The sequence below is a fragment of the Nelumbo lutea genome, chromosome 4, assembly GCF_056320005.1.
Source record: "Nelumbo lutea isolate HS-2025 chromosome 4, American lotus-T2T, whole genome shotgun sequence".
Classification (NCBI taxonomy): Eukaryota; Viridiplantae; Streptophyta; class Magnoliopsida; order Proteales; family Nelumbonaceae; genus Nelumbo; species Nelumbo lutea.
Window position 1 is genome coordinate 49,417,801 of NC_142687.1, and position 21,414 is coordinate 49,439,214.

Sequence of the window (21,414 nt, forward strand, 5' to 3'; positions counted from 1 at the left end):
CTCTAAGAGTTGCAAGGTTTTTGTTGCAGGTGGAGCCATGAAAATCACACATGGTGGTATGGTCTTGATGAAGGGAGGAAAATGCAAGGGTTTGTATCATCTGGTTGGAAGTACAGTGATTCCCAAGACCTCGATAGGATGTTAGAAACAGAAAACACAAGGTAGTGTGGCCACACAGAGGGTTTCTTTTGCGGATAGAGTGGAGCCAAATGCTACAAGTTTCCAAGGTATAAATGACGGTGAGTAGAAGATTCCTGTTGGAAGGGAGGAAGGATCGATGTCCCTCTCTAAAGTTAACTAGGATTGTTAGTTTGGGTATGGTTGCATAGGTACATTAGTCGTTTTGTTTGCATCAGGTGAAGTCAGGACCGAATGGTTCAAGTTATGTATAGCTAGTTGATGTTTTACAAGGTGTTTGCAATATTTGCAAACAGGTGGAGGCACAAATGGTGTTTCTCTAAGGTGGAGATTGTTGGAATTGCGTCTTATTTTACAACTGCTAGATTAATTTTAATCTAACAGTTGATGTGATCCCTCTTTAGGTTAAAGAGGTTTTATATATAAAAACGTTCTTTTGTATGTAGGGTTAAGGCTTTTTTGGAGAGAATGTGTGAAAGAAAAATACAGAGTGCTCTTGGTATGAGAGTGGATTTTTTCTCTTGTTTTTGTTCTTTGGGTTGAGAGAAAAGAGAGAACGGGTGTACAAGGGTTAAGGGCTGGTTTGATTTGCAAGTCAAAAGATATTTGTAATGCTTCTCAATTTTCTTTCATAGTGAATAACAGGTTTCATCTCTCCCATGGACATAGGCAGTAAGGATGAACCACGTAAATCTTTGTGTTCTTTGCGGTATTTGTTTTATTTGTCTTTATTTGCCTTTGCTTGGAATTTATCATTTTTACTACTATTAGATTTCTCATAATTGTTATTTCAAATGCCTTGTGATTTTAGATTGTGGGTGGTTGTTGTTAGACCCCAACAGGTATATAATGGCATTATAAAGTGGTTGTTGGAGAATGTTTAAATAGATTTCATAGTTAACTATATACATAAAAACATTTTTTAAATTTTATTAATGTCTTTTTTAAATAGGTAATCTCACATATTTTTATAACACGGTTTGGTGTTGGTTTTTTGATTTCCATATAAATATGTATGTGATTATCCTATAATTCTAGAGATTTATGCTTGACTCCTATTGTGGATTATCAAGTTGGATCCCACCCAAGTTGCAGCCTTAAATAGGAGCAAAAGTAGTTTTGACCAATCTCCTTCCTCTTTCAGATCCAAATCATATAATGTTGCATAAAAAAGTCATCTCCCATTGTTTATTCCTTCATATTTATTGGTCTAAATTTCTGAATGTATTTATTCTCACAGGTTTGTTGCTAATTGTGCATATTAGAGAAAGCAGCTGATCAATGTAGCATATGTGTTGTCAGTAAAACAATGAACTCAGCTATGTTACCACTTTCATGGAGAACTTAGTTCATGTGATTTTCCAAGCTATAAACTACTTGGGTTCTTTTTAGTTCTTACTTTTTCCCTCTTTTTATTACCTTTGTTCTCATCTATTGTGGCTCTTTTGATGAAGTACAGTAACCTAAAAGATACCATAAAGATGCAATTCGAAACATATACATGTGTCAAGTTCATTGTTTTTTCTCCCATTGTTTTTTTGTAGTTTATTTCTTGCATTATTTTTTCTTGGGAAAATGATGTAAAGTTTATATTTCCTTTGAATCCCTTTTGCCATCATATTAAACATTGGGTTTTCTCATGCATCGCATAGGTCCCCGCTAGTTAAGCCTATATGTAAGGGTAATTTATAAAAACCTCTCTTCGGTTTTGACCCTAACAAAAACCTTCCCTCTGATTTTGAAAAAAAAAAGCTACAAATAAGCCACTTGGCTTTTTACATGGAAAACGCTAATGTGATCCAATTATTTTTAAATATCAAATTTACCCTTAAATCTATCCATTTAAATTTACATGGAATATTATCTAAAACTTACCATGACTCTTTTTCATTTACACACTAATGGAGATATTTATTTTAAACTCACCATTTATTATCTAAAACTTTGGGTTCTCTGCAATTGACCTATGAATCTTCAACTTACCCACATTAAGGTCACTCCCCATGTGTCTCCCAATTACAATAGCCCATCCCATGCCCATATTAATCAAAATTTCAAAAATGCCACATCTTCAACCTCTAGATCCTGCCCTTTCAGCTTTAGTCTTTTCAACTCTCAACCCCATGTCCAACAGCAACCAACAACACTGAATCGATATCCAGCCATTTAAGTGGAACACTTCCACTAATCTCAAATCAAACCACTCTTCAGCAATCTTCATAGCCATAAACAATGGAACCAAATGTATTTCCTTCTACCAATAATCTTACTGCAACTAAGTTTTTCCAAGCTTTAGTACTTTAGTACTAGAATCTATTTTCCTAAATCTTCCACATGAATTTCCTACTGCATGAAACATTTGATCCAGAGAAGACTTCTGGCTCCTACTTAGACATTTCTTATAGCTCCCACAAGAGGACTCCATCTGTCTTATCTTCTTTTAGGCAGACTAACTACTCTATTTAACTCCAGCCAAAGCACTTCATTTGCTTCCACTTTTCAACTTAACATACCCACTTCAAAACCTCTTCCTCATCTGAATCCACATTAACATATTGACCAACTAAGTTGCGATTCTTGAATTATACTCATTCTATACAATCCACAGCATCACTGCCCATGTATGTCTCAACATGAACTTTTCTACATCAAAGTAAATGGAATGTACTTTTTATCAATGGAAACAAAGTTACAAACATGATAGATCGACATAAATTTTATCAATTGAAATCAAACTTATGAGGAGGACATAAAGACCTTACCTCTCTGAAAATCTATATAATAAGATTTCAACTCATTATCACATCCAAATCAACACCGGAATCAGAAGAAGAAGAAGAAGAAGAAGAAGTATGGGCTCTATTATCACAACCAAAGTTAAAAAGGGCATTAGTCAATTGATTACCTTCCCGATAGGAATGTTGGATAACCAAATCTAGATCCAACCGAATCTCCTCCATTTTAAAGCAGATTATTGAGGGGACTAAACAAAAATTGATTGTTGATAAAGATCATTAGTATTTTTGTTTTTCTAAAATCAAACTCATTGATTGTAGAATTAAATGGATGCTCCAATTCCTAGAGGCTTACTTTAATCCATAGATGAACCTATTAAGTTTGCATTCTATATGTTTCTATGCTTTGTAATGGAGCCTTTTAGTTGATGCACATGGATATTTATATTAAGATCCCCATTAGAATGTAGTTTTGACATCCATTTGTAATAATATAACTATGTGGTTGTTTGAACAACCGTATGACAAACAAATTAGTCAAACAATTGCTTTCGAACTAACGTTCATTATAAAATGCTTAAAGTGAGTCAAAAGGGGTGTGGAATGGTTAGTTGGTAATGATGAAAATATCAACTTCTAGAAAGATAATTGGATAAGATATGCAACATGATTCCTGCCCAAAAGTGGTATGGAGATTGGATTCAAAGGGAATTTTCACTATAAAATCGGCTTATAAAGAAGCAATAGTGATGCACAGGGGTGCAGGTGGCCCAAATATGATGCTTAATAAAATTTGGGGGCTCAAGATCCACAAAAAAAAAAAAATTAAAACATTTGCTTACTTCTAAACTAGGAGTGTTTCCATGCATTGATGGAAGTTGTTGTTTTTGTAATGAAATGGAGGATATGGATCACATATTTAAAAAATTGTTCTTTTCCCAAACAAGTTTGGAATACTATAAACTCTAACATTATGGGGCCTAGGGAAAATGTTTTGTCGATTTAGGAGTGGTGGTCAAACTTAGACAGTAAGACCACATCGGTTGAACTTTTAGCTCTGGAAAAAGCTTGCTTCATTCTTTGGCAGATTTGAGAAAACAGGAATTGAAAATCTGTTTCACAACCGGTGCCTCCACCTTTCAGCCATCATTGATAGAGCCTTATCCTTTTTTCACTAACTTTATTTCTGGAAGGGCGAGTTCAACAAATCAAAACATTAAAAACAATGTTGAAGCCCATTCTATGGAAGGCACCAAGAGTTGGCACCATTAAAATAAACTTTGATGCTTAGGAGGCCCATAAATGTAAGTGAAGCATGGGCACTTAGGAGGCCCATAACATTGCTCTAAACATAAAAAATCGACCCATCTGTATTGAATGCGACTCTCTTGGTAATCTCCTGCTTGAAGAACAAAGTTAACATTCCATGGAAGATGGAAGATGGAGACCATTATAGAAGATTGCTCAAAGTTGGTTGACTGCCTAAATTGTAGTGTCACATACGTTGACACTTTCAGGGAAGGAAATCAAGCTACGGATTGGATGGCACATCAAGCTCTTATTTGTTCTCCCAACTATATTAGTTTCTATATTTCATCTCTTCATAGTGTGTTAATGTATATCTGTTGCAGTGATTCCTGGGGCAGAGCTACCCCCACCTTGTGTAGCTTCTCTTGAAGTCTTACAAATTTAATAAAGAATTGGAGCCAAAAAGGGGTGTCTAAAGATGGCCTTGTTTGATAGAGATTGTTTTGCAACTAAATGTCAAATCTAAATAGACAGCCCATTTGGACTGAAAAATAGGGTCTACAAAATGAAGATCAATTTTATTATTGGTGGCACAAAAGATAGGTTCTATTAATGAATGTTGGGATTGTCACCTTGGGCAATCCTCGTAAGTAGGGATGGCAATTTTCCACATAAAACTATGGGCCCAATCTGCCCAACCTTGAATGGGGTTGGTTTTCCTTGATCATAAATGGGGACGGGGTTTGCATACAAATCCCTAAACCCACCCCAAACCTAGTGGTAGATTACTAAAATGCCTCTATACTTAACATTAATTTCTAAAGTAGCCTTGAGTATATAAGGTGACTTAGGATTCCCATAATCCCATTTCCCCCAAATTCCTAAAACCCTACAAGGATGGGGTTGAATCCCTACCCTACCACTTGGGATGGGGTAGGGTAGGGGATTTTTGCTACAAGACAGGGATGGGGAGGTGCCCACCCCACACTGCCTTGTTACTTCTAAGAAAGGTCAACTTTATTGTTAAGAACACATGAGATAGAAAAACATTGTTGATGGTTATTAGTTATTACCATGTCAAATAACTCTCCTAACAAAAGTTAAATTTATCATCCAAACTACAAAAGAAAAAGCACTACACCATTGGAGAAGGTCAAATTTATTATCATCGGCAACCCTCTTGATGAAGATAAGTGTTAGGCCCCTTTGTTTCGTGGTGAGCTACTTAGGTAGGTAAATGCATTTAGTTAAATAAGTGTTACCTATGAAAATGTTACCTAGGTAAATACATTTACCCATATTCTTTTGCCATGTGGTAAGTGAACAAACTTCCTAAAAGATCATTTTTTTTGTTCTGACAGGAACATTTTAGTTGTACACGATTTTGCCAGTTTCCTCCCTCCGTGGATAAGTAACTTAGCCACCTTCCAAATGGGCAAAACTTTTCTAAGAAAGTTGCCAAAAACTTTTCCATGTGACCCCCAGTACTCAACTAGTAAAAGAACATGAAAAGTTTGGTCTAACTTTCTCATTGACCAACTTCCCTGCCCCCCCTATTGATGATTATTACCATCTCAAAGAGCCCTCCTTATGAATGCTAATTTTATTGTTAATAGTACAAGAATGAGACTATTGATGGCCATTAGTATATTTTTTCCTTGTTGAAGGTTGACCTTTAGATACAAAAGATACTGCAATGGTCATTGTCACCTAGACATACACCAAAGAGAGATACCGTTGATGGTTATTACCATCCCGAGAAGCCCTCATGATGAAAGATAATTTTATAGTTATGCTGTGTTTGGTTGCAATGTAAATAAATCCGCACTGGTGCAAAACTATGACAGTGCAAATGATTTGAGTGTAAATTCTGATCTATTTTTGTTTCAAATTTTAGCTTATTTTGTTCATGAAGCAGAATAAAGTAAAATCCAAAACAAAATTAAACAAGAATTTGCATTTTTCACATTTGCACTCCCATGCATTTGTACTAGTGCAAATAAATTTGCACTGCAACCAAACACAACCTTTAAGACAAAATGCATCTCTAATGACCGTAACCACCCCAGGAAAACCCCTGCTGAAAGTCCACTTTATCAACATTTGCACAAAAGAAAAGGAGAAACATTGTTGATGATTTTTACCATTTTAAGAAACCCTCCTGACAAATAATGTTAATTTTATTGTAGGAGTATAAAAGGTATTATTAATATGACCATTGCCGCCCTAGGCAACACCCCTGTTAAAGGTCAATTTTATCAATATTGGTAGAGGAAAGAGAAATATCACTGATGGTTATTACCACCATCTTCAGGAACCCTCTTGACGAAGTCTAGTTTTATCATCAAGAGTACAATAGACATTTCTAATGGGCATTGCCATCCCAAAATCTCTATACTAAAGGTTAGTTTTATCAACAGGGGTATAAAAGAAGGAGAGACACCAATTATAGTTATTACCATCCTAGGCAACCCTTTCAAAGAAAGTTACTTTTATCGTTAGGAGTACCAAAAAAAAAATGAAAACTCTATACAAGGTTAGTTTTACCAGCAGGGGTACAAAAGAGAGACACCAATTATAGTTACCATCCCAAGCAACCCTCTTAAAGAAGGTTAATTTTATTGTTGGGAGTAAAAAAATAAATAAGTAGACACTTCATTCTCATGGTGTAAAACCTACTGGTGCCTAGGATGGTAAGAGAAGAACCACTAACAATAAAATTAACCTTCTTTAGTCTGCTTATATCTCCATGACGATAATATCAAATCTCACCTATAGGATTGGGGAGATTAATTCAGCAAATATATCTCCATGATGATAAAATTGTCGTTGAAGCTCCAAGGACGTCCATTGACAATAGTCTCATTCAAGTCTTTACTGAAATTGAATAAGAGAAAAACCACTATGGTAGTCCACCATGCGGGATGGAACAGAGTCTCCAAAAGTTCTCTTTAGTCTGCTTATTTCATTGGTAGACCAGTCAAAACTCCAATGATTAAGCACTTCTTCCAGTGGGAAGAACCCTTCGCATCTTTACATTATGCCTGTATATTCCTTTGATCATCTGGGTTAAGGGTTACAAACTTCTGGACGATATCTTCTTCACCTTCATCATTTTTTGTTGTTTGAATCCATCAACACCTAGACTGATCAGTGGAGAGATTGACAAATCTCATACAATGGTGAGAGGGATGTAATCAATTGAACTTGGTAGAATTGGATCTATGGATCTATACATAATTCAAAATCTGGTGACTAAAAACAACCTTGTATCCTATAGACAAAGGTGAGTGATGCAGACAAAAGCATTATTCTATACTTCTTTTGAGTCAAAACAACATAGATGCTAGGCTTTGTTTACCATAATATATTTTACAACTATGGAATAACAAAAGCATAGAAAGGCACATTAATACAAAGCTTACAAGTATCATAAAGAGTATTGGAAAGACAATTTTAAGAGATATGTCAGGATGCATTTAAGAAATGGATGGATACGATGGAAGAATTGAGATACACATGCTTAACTCACATAGGCCCCACATAGGACTGTAAATAAATGAGATTGAATCAGATATACTTGTCAATATTTGGATTCAATTATACCTAGATTTAAATTTCATTTGTTAATATTCGGATTCAAATTGAATCCTAGATTTTAATTGGATTGAGATTACAATTGGATAATGAACCTGTGATTCTTTAGTGAAAATACAAAGTTCAAACCAATTTTACTTAGGGGTGCCAGTAGGAATGGGTTAGGTCAGGTTGATGTCAACAGTCAACACTAGCCTACTGCGCAAGCTGCTGAACCCCCAATCCTAACACTAATTAGGTTATACATATACACAATTATACATAGATCAAATTTGAATCACCCTTGAGCCAATCAAATTCAAATTAGAATTAAGACAAACATATAGCATTTGCAGCCCCAGTCCCAAAAGTACATCAAGATCATCAAATCTAAGCTAGAATGACTATAAATAAGGTATGAAAACAAAAGAAACATGCACATCAATAATTCATGTAAAATATGGACGATTGATAAAAGAATTAAAATATATATGTATTTCTTAAAAAACAATATAATAAATATCATTAATATATAAAAGATATTAGTTTTAATTTTTATAAAAGGTTTCTTAAAAGATAAAACATAAAACCCATAGCTTTTAACAAGTTTCCATTATATGGTGCAATAGAAAGAACTTGTGCCTTCCATGTGATGGTCTGGGTTCAAACCCCTTTACTAGCATATAATTTTTAATATGAGAAGTTGAAATGGAGTTAGATGATGCCATTCCACCCATGCCACATGCTGGTAACCCAAAACAACCATGTAATCCGCACTGAAGCTTTAAACCTTGGAAAAACAAAGAAAGCACCTTGTTGAAAATAAAAACATCATAAATAGATAACTGAAGATACACATAATAGTATTCATCAAAAAAAGATACACATAATAGCCTTTGTTTACATGAAAGAACTGCTGATGGTAACGTAGAAGTGATTATACTACATTTGATTGCATATAAATATAAACGCTTAGTTGTATGCCAAAAGAAAAATGTAAGGCACCTAACCTTCTTTATCTCCATTGTTCCACCAGCTTCAGAGACTTCGACAAAACAATGAATCTTTTACTTCCACAATGTAGAGTGACTTGAATAAAGCTTACCAAATTTGATGAGTGATAGTAAGGTCAATTTCATGGGTAAGCATAAGATTTTTCATTACAAGAAAACTGGAACAGAGGAAGGGAATCCAAAAAAATCTGGCTCACCAAAATTATTTACTTGTAAATCCACTCATTTGCACGGCCTCCAGTCTCATCCATATCAATGAAAATACTAACAGCCTGAGACAATAAAAAACAGCAAACTAATTTTATAAAATACTGATGACATAATCAATGAGGATAAAGAAAACTTATCATTAGAACATGGATTCTCTACATTTGTGCATTATCTATTCCTTTGACATATAAAAAAAGCCATTACCCAATGTTGGTCCCAGCTATCTAGGGTCTTGGGAGGGGTAGAGTAGGTATGGACCTAAAGCTTTTTGCACTTTCCGCACAAAGTGTCTGCGCTCAGACTGGAACCTGCATTCTCACGTTTGCCAGCTTGAGAATTTACCATTACACCAAGTAATGGACCCTATCTATTTGTTTGACATATACCTCCCATAAATGTGGATCAAGATGCTCATAAATCGTTATCAAAGACATTATTAGGTTTTCAATTACTATCATCTGTATACTGTTTTTTATAAGCATTTACATTATCATTTGTATAACAATTTAATTGAAATGGATTTATCACTCCACCATTTTATGCCAAGAGTATCACTTGGCTGGAATCTATCAGCATCCCTTAGCTAGTCCATTTTTGTGCATAGGTATGTTTTCTCCACTTCCCAACAAATCTTGAAAGAAAAAGAAGGGACTTCCAGGAAGTTGTCTTAATGGACCAGTTCATAAACATTCATTGTATTTTACTTAACAGATGTTTTATAAATTACATCTATTTTTCTCTTAAAACAAGCACTTACTAGAAAAGGGGGAAATTTTCCCCAAAAAAAACATATTTAGGGTGCATTAGGCAAAAGGATCATTAGTACCCATCTTGGGGGCTGAAGGTTGGAAAGAAAAGATAAAGAACCCTAAGGGCCTAAGGTTAGGGTATTGAGTGGAAAACTAGCAACTTGAATCAAAATGATCCTCTCTAGAAAGGAGGGAGCAAACAGAAAGGCCTACATAAGTTTGCATCAGATGAACTGTTGAAAAAAGAAATGTGGTCAAAGCAACCATCCAATGACAAAGAGAAGAACGAGTATTGTTGAATCTAGTTTGCATCTGGTGGGGGTATTGAGTGGAAAATAAGATTAATGAACCCACAAATAGATTGCTTAGTTTAAATTAATTCTATTGACTAATCTTTTTAATGCATTGAGCTGGTTGTTAAATTTCTAATTAAAAACAAAGGGTTTGTTGCTCTGCTCTTAGTTTAAGGCTGTAATTTGTTCAAAATAGTATGCATAGGAGCATTGGTAAGAGCTTGTTTCAACTAGTGAATAAAATTCTACTTCTACACTTTTTTGTTTCTAAGATAACTTTTTGATGTTTTTAAAGAATATCTTGTAGGAAATTCTTACAATAACTATCTTTAAAAATGGTATCTATGTTTCACAGAGTATGTGTTGGATTTACTTAGAGATATAGGGAAGGTAGTTGGTAGATGATGGTTTGTGGAAAATAGGGATATCAGAAAGTTTCATGAAAGATTGGAGTTCCTGGAAGCTTGTCTGGTTGGAAGAATAGTTGATCTCAAAGAAAATGTGGACAAGGTGGAAGCATGGGCATCTCTCAAATGGGGTAAGGACAGGTTGATTGGAGTAAGAAGTTTGAAGTTTGAACAAAGGACCACTTCTTCTAATGTTTCGTAATAAAGAAGTGACTGAATTGGTGCTAATGCAAGAAATTGAGAAAAATAAGGAGTTTGATGAAATGACAAGTGGTTTCCAGATTCTGGTGCGATTCATGGTGGATGAGGAATGAGGGTGGTGTGGATTGGAGTTTTGGGGATCCCTCTGCGTGCCTGGAGTCTAGGCGCACTTTTGGAGATCAGGAACAGGTGTGGAAAGTTTCTAACGTATGATGATAGAAATAGAAAAAAGAAAATGGTTGATTTTGCAATTTGGTGGAGGTTAATTGAATTGGAAGGCATTCCACCCACTATCAATCTCTCTAATGCAAGAGAGCTTTACGAACTTAGGGTTTTTGTTGAAGGGGAAGACTTTAGAACTTTTGAGGGAGAGACAATGGCAAGGAGAGAAATCAATGAGAGGCAGAAGCAGCAAGAAATTAGAACACAAGGGTCTGAACCAAAGAATTTGGAGAAGTAGAAAAGTCACTGCTAGAGGTTGAAGATGAGTCAGGTGGTGGCATGGATATTTTGATCAATTTGGAGGGGGTTTAAAGTTGGGACAGGTGGAGATTGGAGAAACTACAAAAAAATGTGTAAGGAGGCGGCGTTGGTTAGTTTAAGTGGGGAAGAAGTTGAGGGTTTTAAGGACTTAACATCGAATAGGGGTTTTGGGCTGTTTTAAAAAGAAAAGGATAAAGTTTTTAAAGTGGATAGCTCAAAGGCAATGGTTAACCGTTTATAAGGGGGAGTGCATTTTCAGAAAAATAAAGAGAAATAATAAGAAAGTGGGGTTTAGCTCGAAGAGAGGGGATGACATAAACAGGACAAAGTTAAACTTGAGGCAAACAGTTAAGGAGAACTGGGTTTGGGTGGTGACAAGATTCGAAAAGCAACAGAAGAAAGAAAAGCAGTAGGAGATCAAAGAGAATGAAGGCATCAAAGAGTTTAATACACAGCAAGGGTTAGAAGAACAAGCAGATGAAAGGGTCAGCAATTTTCATGCTGGTTCTGGAGATGAAAGGGTCGATCAGTGCACTGTAGAAGTTGGAGTCTCGCTGGTTATGAAGAAATTCAAAGGATCAAATACTGGACATTTAGTTCACATTACAAATTTTTTTTATTGATTGAAAGATGGCCTGTTGGGTGCAGACCTCTATAATAAATTCAAGAAGGTATATAAGAGAAAGCATGTGAAGCCAAAAATAGAATTTGGAACAATGATGGGTGGTAGATTTCTTCTGATAGTTTGCAAGAAAAATGGAGAAGATGAAGGTGACGAAGGAAGAAAAGATGACAAAGGAAAAGAGTGAGGATGAGGAAAAGAATTCTAAGGACCAAGAGGACAATGATGAGGTGATTTTAGACCAAGTGAGAAAAAGAGAAGGTTGGATTTGGAAAGAAAGTAGACACAGAAGTTCAAGTAAGCAAAATGTTGGGACTCTTTTTTTCTGGAAGGGGGAAGAATTTGCAAGAAAGTATTTTTTGGAGATGGAAAAGAAGAATGGTTCTGGTTGATAGTTCTGGCATAGGGTTGTGATTTAAGGTGCTCATTGAATGAGGAGTGTATGGGTCAGGGGTGATGGTGAGAGTTGGGTTTCTTGTGTGAGTGTGGTTTTCAGTTGTGTGGTGTTCTGATTTTGAAGGTCTGGTCTGGGATGAATTTTTTGTCCAAAGGTTTTATAGGATGGAGGATGGTTTTGGGGATGATATTTATTTATTGTGTGTGATATCTTTCACCTTTCTTGTACTCCTAAATATTCCTTTTTATTTACACCAAAAAAATTTGGGCTTTGTCATTCACTTGGGCTGTTCTCTCTTATTTTTGTTCCAAGCAGTTTTATTGTCTGGATCATATGCTACATTGACCAATGGAAGTTGAAATATAGATTTTCCCTTCTATCAAGACCAAATGATAAGGATATGCATTTTTTTCAAAGTATAGATAATATGGATGGTTATCATAGTGTATATGGAAAAATCAGAGCAACATTCTACCTTTCCTATTCGGGGCCGCTCCTTTGACTTTGCCAGGCTATTCCTTATATGTGAGACAGCTCCCCAACATTTCAGTGTGTTTGCAATATCATCAAGCCTCAGTAGATACTCTTCCTCAGTCAGTGGAAAGGATCTCTAAGAGAAGGTGTCCAATCAAGAAACATTGTCATGAAACTATTCTGGAAGTTTAAAATGTATGACTACATATGCATAAATTAATCTAAGTACTGGTAGTTTCAGTGAAACCTTTTCATCAGTAATAGGCAATTACTTAACTTGTCAAAAAGCATGAGTAAACATTAGGGGCCCAGAATTATGAGATATGAAAAATTACAACAGATGCATGTCAATAATCAAAGTTGCATGAATCCAACAATTTAAACTGTTGCGTGATGGGGAAAAGGTGAGAAGACATAGGGGTGCAAGTCGGATGGGCTGGGCCAGGTTTAAGCTTAACCAGGCCCAACCCTAAGAATTGGGCCTAAGGCCTAAGCCTGACCTGTGTAGAGACAGTGAGATCTAGCCGCAGGACTATTTTTGTACTTTTACTTTTCTTTGTTGTATAACTATTCTTTGTACTCTTTCTTTTGTACACTAAGGGCAGATTTGTCCTTTTACCTTTTTATTATAAATATATCTTTTAGGGTGTCGACTGACACAAGGGGTCACACCCACCAAATCTGTTGTCTCTTTCTTTCTCTCTTTCTGAACTCTCGACTTGACTCTGACATGGTATCAGAGCAGGTTACGACCTGATCTTCACATAACATCTCGTTGAACATCTTGGCTACTACTGGTTCAAGAACTCTCTAACAGTATTTGAGAAGTTCTTGATTGTCTTTTAATCTTCTTCCTAGATGGGCTACAGATCTGTTTCCTGGACTTTTGCGCCATCGGATTCAACTTTCTTCTTAGATCTCCTTGTAGAGACATTGGATCAGCCTGAAATTTTAGATCTAGTATTGCCCAGAGCAGATCTACTTAACCCTTTTCGTTTGGTTTGGATTGGTTTTGTTTTTGAGGGGTTTTGATCCACTCTTCAGTTCGGCAGAACTATACAGTTGCCTTTTATGAACATCAGCTGAAAGGTATTCTCCTTTTCTTTCTCTGGTTCGAATCTTGGTTTCTGGAAGTGTGTGTTGTTGCCTTTTGTCTTCCAATGGCATAAAAAAGGATGGAGGTTCTTCCTATTAAGTTAAATGGTACGAACTACGCATTATGGAAGTTCAACTTTCAGTTCCATGTCAAAGCTAAGGGTCTTTGGGATATCTAGATGGATTTGTATCTAAACCTGATGACTCTGACATTAAGGGACTTAATCAGTGGAAGATCGACAACACAAAAATTGCATCATGGATTCTAGGTTCAATCGAAACTGATATTGCTATGCCTATGAGAGGGTACAGGACAGCCCATGAGATGTATCAGTATCTCGAGAAAGTTTATCAACAATCGAACACTTCTAGACAGTATCAGATAGAGATTGACATCTTCTCATACTATCAGGAAGACAGAAAAGTCCAAGAATATTATGCCAGATTCATCAACCTTTGGGTAGAATATGAGTTAGTTCACATGGGAAATGATCCTTTAGACTGTTGCGTGAAGTACATGAAGGAACACTTTGACAGGAGGAAAATTATGCATTTCCTAATGCATCTAAGGCCTGAGTTTGAAATTGTCCGATCTAATATCCTAAGACGAGGAACACTTCCCGCTTAGATACTATCCTTGGAGAGATTTTGAGAGCGGAACCAAATTGACTACACAGACTGCACTGGATGGAAGGAAAGATTCCAACATTGATGTCATCTTCCTGGCAACTAAACCAAAAGGGAAGAAGGATTTCTCTAAGATACGGTGTTATGAATGTAAGGAGTATGGGCACGTTGTCTCCCATTGTAAGAAGAAGAACACATGCACCTATTGCAAGAAGGTCAGCCACATTATCACTGAATATCCTACCTGACCTCAGAAAAGGTAGTGGATCAAATTAGAAGAAAGGCATATCAAACTGTTATAGATGGTTCAAATGCCTCCTCCTCTATTACTTCTGTAGTTGGTCAAAACGACACCTCCAGCAGCATGTCTGAAGAATGGATTCAACAGCTCATGTCCTCGGTCATCTCTTCAGCCTTCTCTACTATTGGTCTGTCTGGTAAGTCACCGACCTATTGCCCTTTACCGAACTACCTCTAATATATTGACTCAGGAGCCTCTAACCATATGACAAGGGCCACTCTCGGTCAGTATCCCAAACCCCATCTTCCCAATAGACATATTATCACTACAAATGGTGAAAAACTAGACATACTTGGTTGTGATGATTTGTATTTATCTACTTCTAAATCATCTCTGTCTCATTTATCCAAAATTTTATTTGTACCTAAGCTTACCACCAATTTGATTTTTGTTAGCCAACTTGTAGAGGAAGGTAGCAATGTCTCATTCACTTCTGATGGTTGTTTGATACAGAACTGACAAACTGGGGAGGTGAAGGGGAAGGAGCGTAAACTGGGAAGACAATTTGCTTTAGAATTTGAGAAGAATAAGACTGCTCCTGCTTCTACTTCGTGGTTGCTTTCTACTACTTCTAGCTCTGGATCTTTTAACTATAATAATGATTGGCATTTGTGGCATAAACGCCTTGGCCATCCATTTACTAAGAAACTTGATCAATTATTTGCTTCTAGTAGTTTACCTGTTTCTACTGTTTCCTTTAAGAATGTGAATAAAGATTGCGCCACTTGTGGTTTATGTAAGAGTCATATTTTACCTTTTCCTTCTCATTCTGAGCACGCGACAATTCCTTTTTATTTAATACATAATGATGTCTAGTCGTCTCCAATTGTCTCACGACAGGGATATGAGTACTTTGTAACCTTTATTGATGATTGCATTCGTTTCACTTGGGCTTATTTTCTTCGAAAGAAATCTGAAGTGTACACTTTATTTAAACATTTTCACACCTATGTTACTATCCAATTGATGCTCGAATCTGTGTGCTACAATCGGATTCAGGAGGAGAGTATATTGATGGGGATTTCCAAAATTATTTAAAACAAAATGGAATTCAACCTCAAAAATCCTATCCAGGCACCCCACAACAACACGGGGTAGCAGAAAGGAAGAATGGGCATATCTTGAGTGTAGTCAGAACTCTTCTACAGGATTCCCATGTATCCTCTTGGTTTTGGGTGGAGGCGGCCAACACTGTTGTGTATCTCATAAATTGTCTTCCATCATCTGTTTTGAATAACTCTTCTCCTTTTCAATCTCTCTTTTAAAAACCCCCAAACCTATCCATGCTCAAGGTCTTTGGTTGTGCTTGTTTTGTCCATCTTCCACCTCATGAATGCACAAAGTTAACTACACAAGCAGCTTTTTGTGCCTTTATGGGGTATAGTTTTGAACATAAAGAGTTCCTTTGCTATAATCCTTCGGTTTGTCGTCTTAGAATCTCTCTTGAAAGTGTGTCCTTTTTTGAACATATTGTAAAATTCCTAGCTCCTTCTATTTCCTTGTTGCACAATTTTGATTCTACAGGTACCTCAGATATTCCATTGTCACCTCCGCAACAACTTCAAACCTACTTTAGGAAGCAACGACCTTCTTCAATCTCCATCCCCCCCCCCTTTGCTTCGCCTCCAATTGTAGATCCGGTCACTCCAACTACCTCAGTAAGTGTACCAGACCTTCCTCCTGAACCCAATGCTCCCACTTTATGCCATTCCTCTAGAATTACTTACCCACCTAACCGTTATGGTTTTTCACAAGACATAGCTCATTTTCCGTTGTTTTATCTACCACAAACATTCCCAGATCTTCCTAGCAGACTATAGCAGAACCACACTGGAAAGATACCATGGACTTTGAGATTCAAGTCCTTCTTGAGAATGACACCTGGGACCTGGTCAAAGCTCCACCTGAGACATCTCTTATAGGAAGTCAATGGGTCTACTCTGTGAAACTAAAATCTGATGGAAGCCTAGATAGATACAAAGGTAGACTGGTAGGCAAAACTAGAAAGTTACACATAACCCCTAGACTCGATTATGGTACTGCACTGGGTGTCGGATTGGGCTTCCTTTGATATGTCAATCAGTGAGATCCTTTGGGGTCAAAACCTGGGTATGCTAGGGCAGTCTGAGAATTCACTCGAGTGGGTAATCATAGTGATAGGATCAGCCCCTTTGTCAGACAAAGTGAACGATCGGGACTGCACTCTCTCTGATGGAAAAGGTTTTAATTCTCGGGACCCATCCAAGCAGAGTGTGACAGTGCACCTTGCAGCCAGGGGAGAGGTCCTTCCCTATCGGGCAGTGTTGGATTATTATGGGCTGAGAGGTTAAGTGTAAGAGACCATTTAAGGATATTTACCTAATGGGTTATATCTTACTTAAGTTCATTGTCCTTGGGCCTTCATAGGATGGCTGGACTCAACGATCATTCAATGTAAATGTTGGGCCCATTAAGAGCCCATACTAATGGACTCAGGGGTTCACTATACTTGACAGTGAATTCGGCCAGGCCTTTTCACAGAGGCTGGCTGAACCTATGTGGGCTTATGTAAGGTCATTGTTGGGGTCCCACACCATACAAAGTGAACCAAATGGGCCAGCAACTATGTAAAGACGTGAGCCACTTGCTTAGTGGGCCTAAAGCCCATGATTAATAAGATTAATCAAGATGTCACATGACTACTTAAGTTGTCATGTGACATGGGGTGAATCTGGGTTTGGACCTGGGTATGGAGCACCTAATCTTATAAGATAAGGTCTATCTCTAAAGAGAGTGCAGATCTGATTTAGATCTAGATTATCTCCTAATTAGATTAGGAGATAACTCCATAAGAGGTTATAAAAGAAGAGGGGGCGGACCAGTCCAAGACAGCTTCATATTTTTGCAGTTTCTGGTCCTCTCTACACCCTTTTGTCTCCCAGTTTTCTCCCTGTTTGACTACAGCTTTGGGACTGATAAAGATCAATTCTTTCTCTCTAAGTTTTGCAAGAAAAATTCAAAGAAATATCGTGCTCGCCTCCCTTCTTCGATCCAAGGTGTTGGATCACAGTTTTGCTGAAAACTGTGTTGCTGAACCGGCTTCAATTCAAGCTGCGCCATCTTCAGTGGAAGCTGGTTTTGGAACTCTTTGGGCATGAACTACCACTTTGGGAACTACATTTGTGGAACCCATATCAGGTATACTTCTCCCTTTCTTTTGGTTTCAGATCTGGTCCGGTTCGGTGCAAGAACGATCCTTGAAAAATGTGATTTTTCTAAAACTGGGAATACGATTCCCGGAAGGGTAAAAGAAAATTTTTGAAATTTTGCCTAGACATCTAGCATGGTTCAGCCATCCATATGATGGATTTCCCCTTCCTTCAGTGGTATCAGAGCCAAAGGTTCAATCTTGAACCGAAATAAACCAGATCTGAAGCAGAACCCAAATCAATTTTCTGAGAAATCGGTTCTCATATTTTGGGCGATTTGGTCTGAAATTAATTTTATTATATTCTGATATTATTATAGAATTGTTCTATTATATTTTCTTTGATTCTTGGGTTGTTTGTGTGATGGAGATCGAATTCTTTAATTGGTGCCAAGATCTATGCACCCAAAATTATTTATTTGATCTTTGGTCTGTAAATAATTTTTTTCCTTTTTAGAAAAATGTATTAGGATTTATTCTGATGTAATTAATAGAAAATTAGGTTTTCTATTTTTTTACATTGGAAGACTTGTTGGAGTGTGCGGAGGAGAAGAAAGTTTTTGCAGAAAAACTGCAATCTGCGATTAACAGTTTTTTGCAGGTTTGCAGTTCGTCCGGATCAGATTTGGACCATGACACTTGTAGCCCCAGATTATTTGTTTTTGCTGTGATTGATTGTCAATATTCAGCTATTAAAAATTTCAGATCGAATTCTCATTAATTGTTGCATGTTTTGGGCACCAAACCCTAGGCCGATTTGACCTAGTTTGGTCCAAACTAGTTGGACCAAACCAATGGTTCAATGGGGTCTGATCTCAACCCCATGGGTCACATTTTAGGTGGCTCAAATTCAGTTATGGGCCAAGGGTTTGATGGCCTATCACATGGACCGATTCAGCCCTCTCTTGAAAACCTAATTTTTGTTAAGTTAAAGCAATATCAGCCCATTTCAACATAACTGCTATGTGGGCCGAACTGCTTTTTGCAGTTTAGCCCATATACCTAGATGAAATTATTGGATAATTCATGGGCCTTTATTGGGCTGATTGTGTGTTAACTTAAATTAATTAAGGTTTTACAAGCCTTTTAATTGATTGGATCAATTTATGTGTGTGCTTGTGATGTGCTGAATGTGATTCGTTCATGGGCCATAAGTGCTTGGCCCATGTTTAATCGTATGTGGCTTTCTGTGAACATCATGGCTGAATGCACATCATTGCCATGATGCCCACAAATCATTAGATGATCTCCCTTTTCAATGGGCCCCCTGATTAGCTTCCTCCCCAAGAGGAACCCCGCGGAACCTTAGCCCATTTTGGGCCCATTTGAATCTGACTTTATGAAAGTCAGCCGAAGCCACTTTGGTATGACCTAAACCAGACCTAGGGACTATTTTGCTTGTTCCCTCTGGATTAATATGCGTGCAAGAGATACGAAATATCATATGATGAATTCTCTAAAGTCCTTCCGTCATTAGCATGAAAGCGGGCTGAATCGGTGAGTGGAGATGCACCATAAAATTGGGCTATCCATTTTGTTGGTCCAGTCGGTGGGATTGCTTCATGAGATGATAGGAACGTCATAGACCGAGGTGGGAGAGGCCTATCCTAAAATGGAAGGCTCTTTCATGGTACCTTGGGGTCCATGATATGACGGGTCAGCACTTACCAGACAGAAAGGTTTAACCTAAAATGGCAATGAACCTTGTTTGATGGAGGACAAAGGGAAAGCTCATTGATGGATGGATATGATCCTTCACAGAAAGTGGTGGGGTTTTACAATTGAAACAGTTGGCTCCATGCACCTATGTGATTTCCCACATTTCCAGGGACATGCACTGTGTCCTCATCACTGAGATAGGAGGGAAATCTCAAAGATGAATAAATGGAGATAGAACATAGATAAAAGACCATTCTATATAAGATAACATGAAACAATTTTAAGCCGTGTACTAATATATGTTGCCTTTTATCAGAAATGGCACACAAACAATTCGCCAAAATGTTGGATGGCAACAAACTTAAGGGACCCAACTATGCGGACTGGTACCGTAACCTTAATCTGGTCCTTATGTCCGAGAAATTGGACAAGGTTACAAAAACCAAGCTCTGGAACGTCCGGGTGACAGGGCATCTGAGGCCCATAGAAGGGAATATCAGGAATGGGAAGAGAAAAATTCTCTTACCCAGTGTTACGTTGTGGCATCTTTAAATAATGCTATCCAAAGGCAATTCGATAAGATCGAAGTTTGTAAAGACATTCTAGATAGTCTAAAGACTATGTATGAGGAGTAGAATCGTTCTGCTTGGCAGAAGGTCCTCAAACTGTTGATGACCACGAGGATGACTAAGAGTCAGCCGGTTCATGACCACGTCATGCGGATGATGGGGTACATTAACGAATTGGAGGCACTTGGATCTCGACTTGACGATGACACAAAGACTGATGTCGTCTTAAACTCTCTGCCCTCCCTCCTTCAATCAGTTTGTCATGAATTACAACATGAACAAGTTAAAAGTTAGCCTTTAGGAACTCAGTAATATGTTGCAGAGGGCCGAAGGATTGATCAAGAAGGATAAGCCAGTAGCCATGCTTGTTGGTGGAAAATCGGGCAAAAGAAAGAGGAAGGGCAAGAAGAGGCCTCAGAAGAAAACAGGCAAGCCGAAAAGGCAGAAGAAAGTAATCAAATGAATGTCACTTCTGCAAATAAACCAGACACTGGAAGAGGAATTGTGCTCAATATTTGAAATCCAAGAACAAAGGAGGTAATTTTGAATCTCTTGTCATAGAGACCAATTTGTTGGTCACTTCTGCACCCTGGTGTATTGACTCCGAGGCTTCTACTCATGCATGTAATACATTGCAGGGGTTCAAAGAAAGCAGAAGGCTGAATGACGACGAGGTGATTCTTTACTTGGGGGCTTCTGCAACAGTTGCAGCTACAACTATAGGAACTGTAGATTTAATTTTCAGAGAAGGAGTTGTAACTCTTAAAGATTGTCTTTATGTTCCGTTACTAAGAAGAAATTTTATTTCAGTTTCAAAATTGTGTAAGGATGGTTATTTTGTTTTATTTAGTGATAAGATTACTATTAAATTCAATAACAAATTCCTTACCTATGGAGAACTTGAGAATGGTCTCTATGTCCTTCGTCCTTCTCTGGAAATGAACATAACCAAAACTACATTGGAAATTATCTCCAAGAAAAAAACACGTGATACGGTTAATCCCACGTGCCTGTGGCATTACCGACTTGGCCATATTAACATAGATCGTATCATAAGATTGGTAAAGGATGGTCCTTAGGATTTTCTAACTGTAGAAGATCTTCCAACTTGTGAACCTTACCTTCAGGGTAAGATGACGAAATGGCCATTTACGGGAAAGCCTGAAAGATCTATGGGCACACTTAACCTGATACATACTGATGTATGTGGTCCCTTGAATGTTAGGACACGGAACCAGCGTTGTTATTACATAACTTTCACCAATGATTACTCTCGGTATAGTTACATGTACCTAATGAGACATAAGTCTGAATCCTTTGAAAAGTTCAAAGAGTTTTGACAAGAGGTCGAGAAACAGTTGGGGAGACACATCAAAACCCTTCGATCAAATCGATGAGGTGAATATCTCTCCAACGAATTCAAGGACTAC

General features: G+C 37.5%; 1 protein-coding gene across 14 annotated transcripts in view; it reads right to left on the bottom strand.

Moving 5' to 3' along the window:
- Positions 1-7,250: 7,250 nt before the first annotated feature.
- Positions 7,251-21,414, bottom strand: part of LOC148855670 (uncharacterized) — a 51,224-nt gene continuing 37,060 nt past the window's right edge. For 4 of the 14 annotated variants that reach the window (XM_088984371.1, XM_088984366.1, XM_088984369.1 and 1 more), the window contains 3 exons: positions 12,548-12,682; positions 8,908-8,982; positions 8,514-8,797 (listed from right to left, as the gene is read on the bottom strand). In XM_088984371.1, the coding sequence (XP_088840497.1) occupies positions 8,917-8,982; positions 12,548-12,682 (201 nt within the window). In that variant the 3' untranslated portion in view covers positions 8,514-8,797; positions 8,908-8,916. Of the gene's footprint in view, positions 7,268-8,169; positions 8,488-8,513; positions 8,983-12,547; positions 12,683-21,414 lie in introns of those variants that run through there. The other 10 variants (XM_088984365.1, XM_088984368.1, XM_088984370.1 and 7 more) reach the window with 4 other exon arrangements.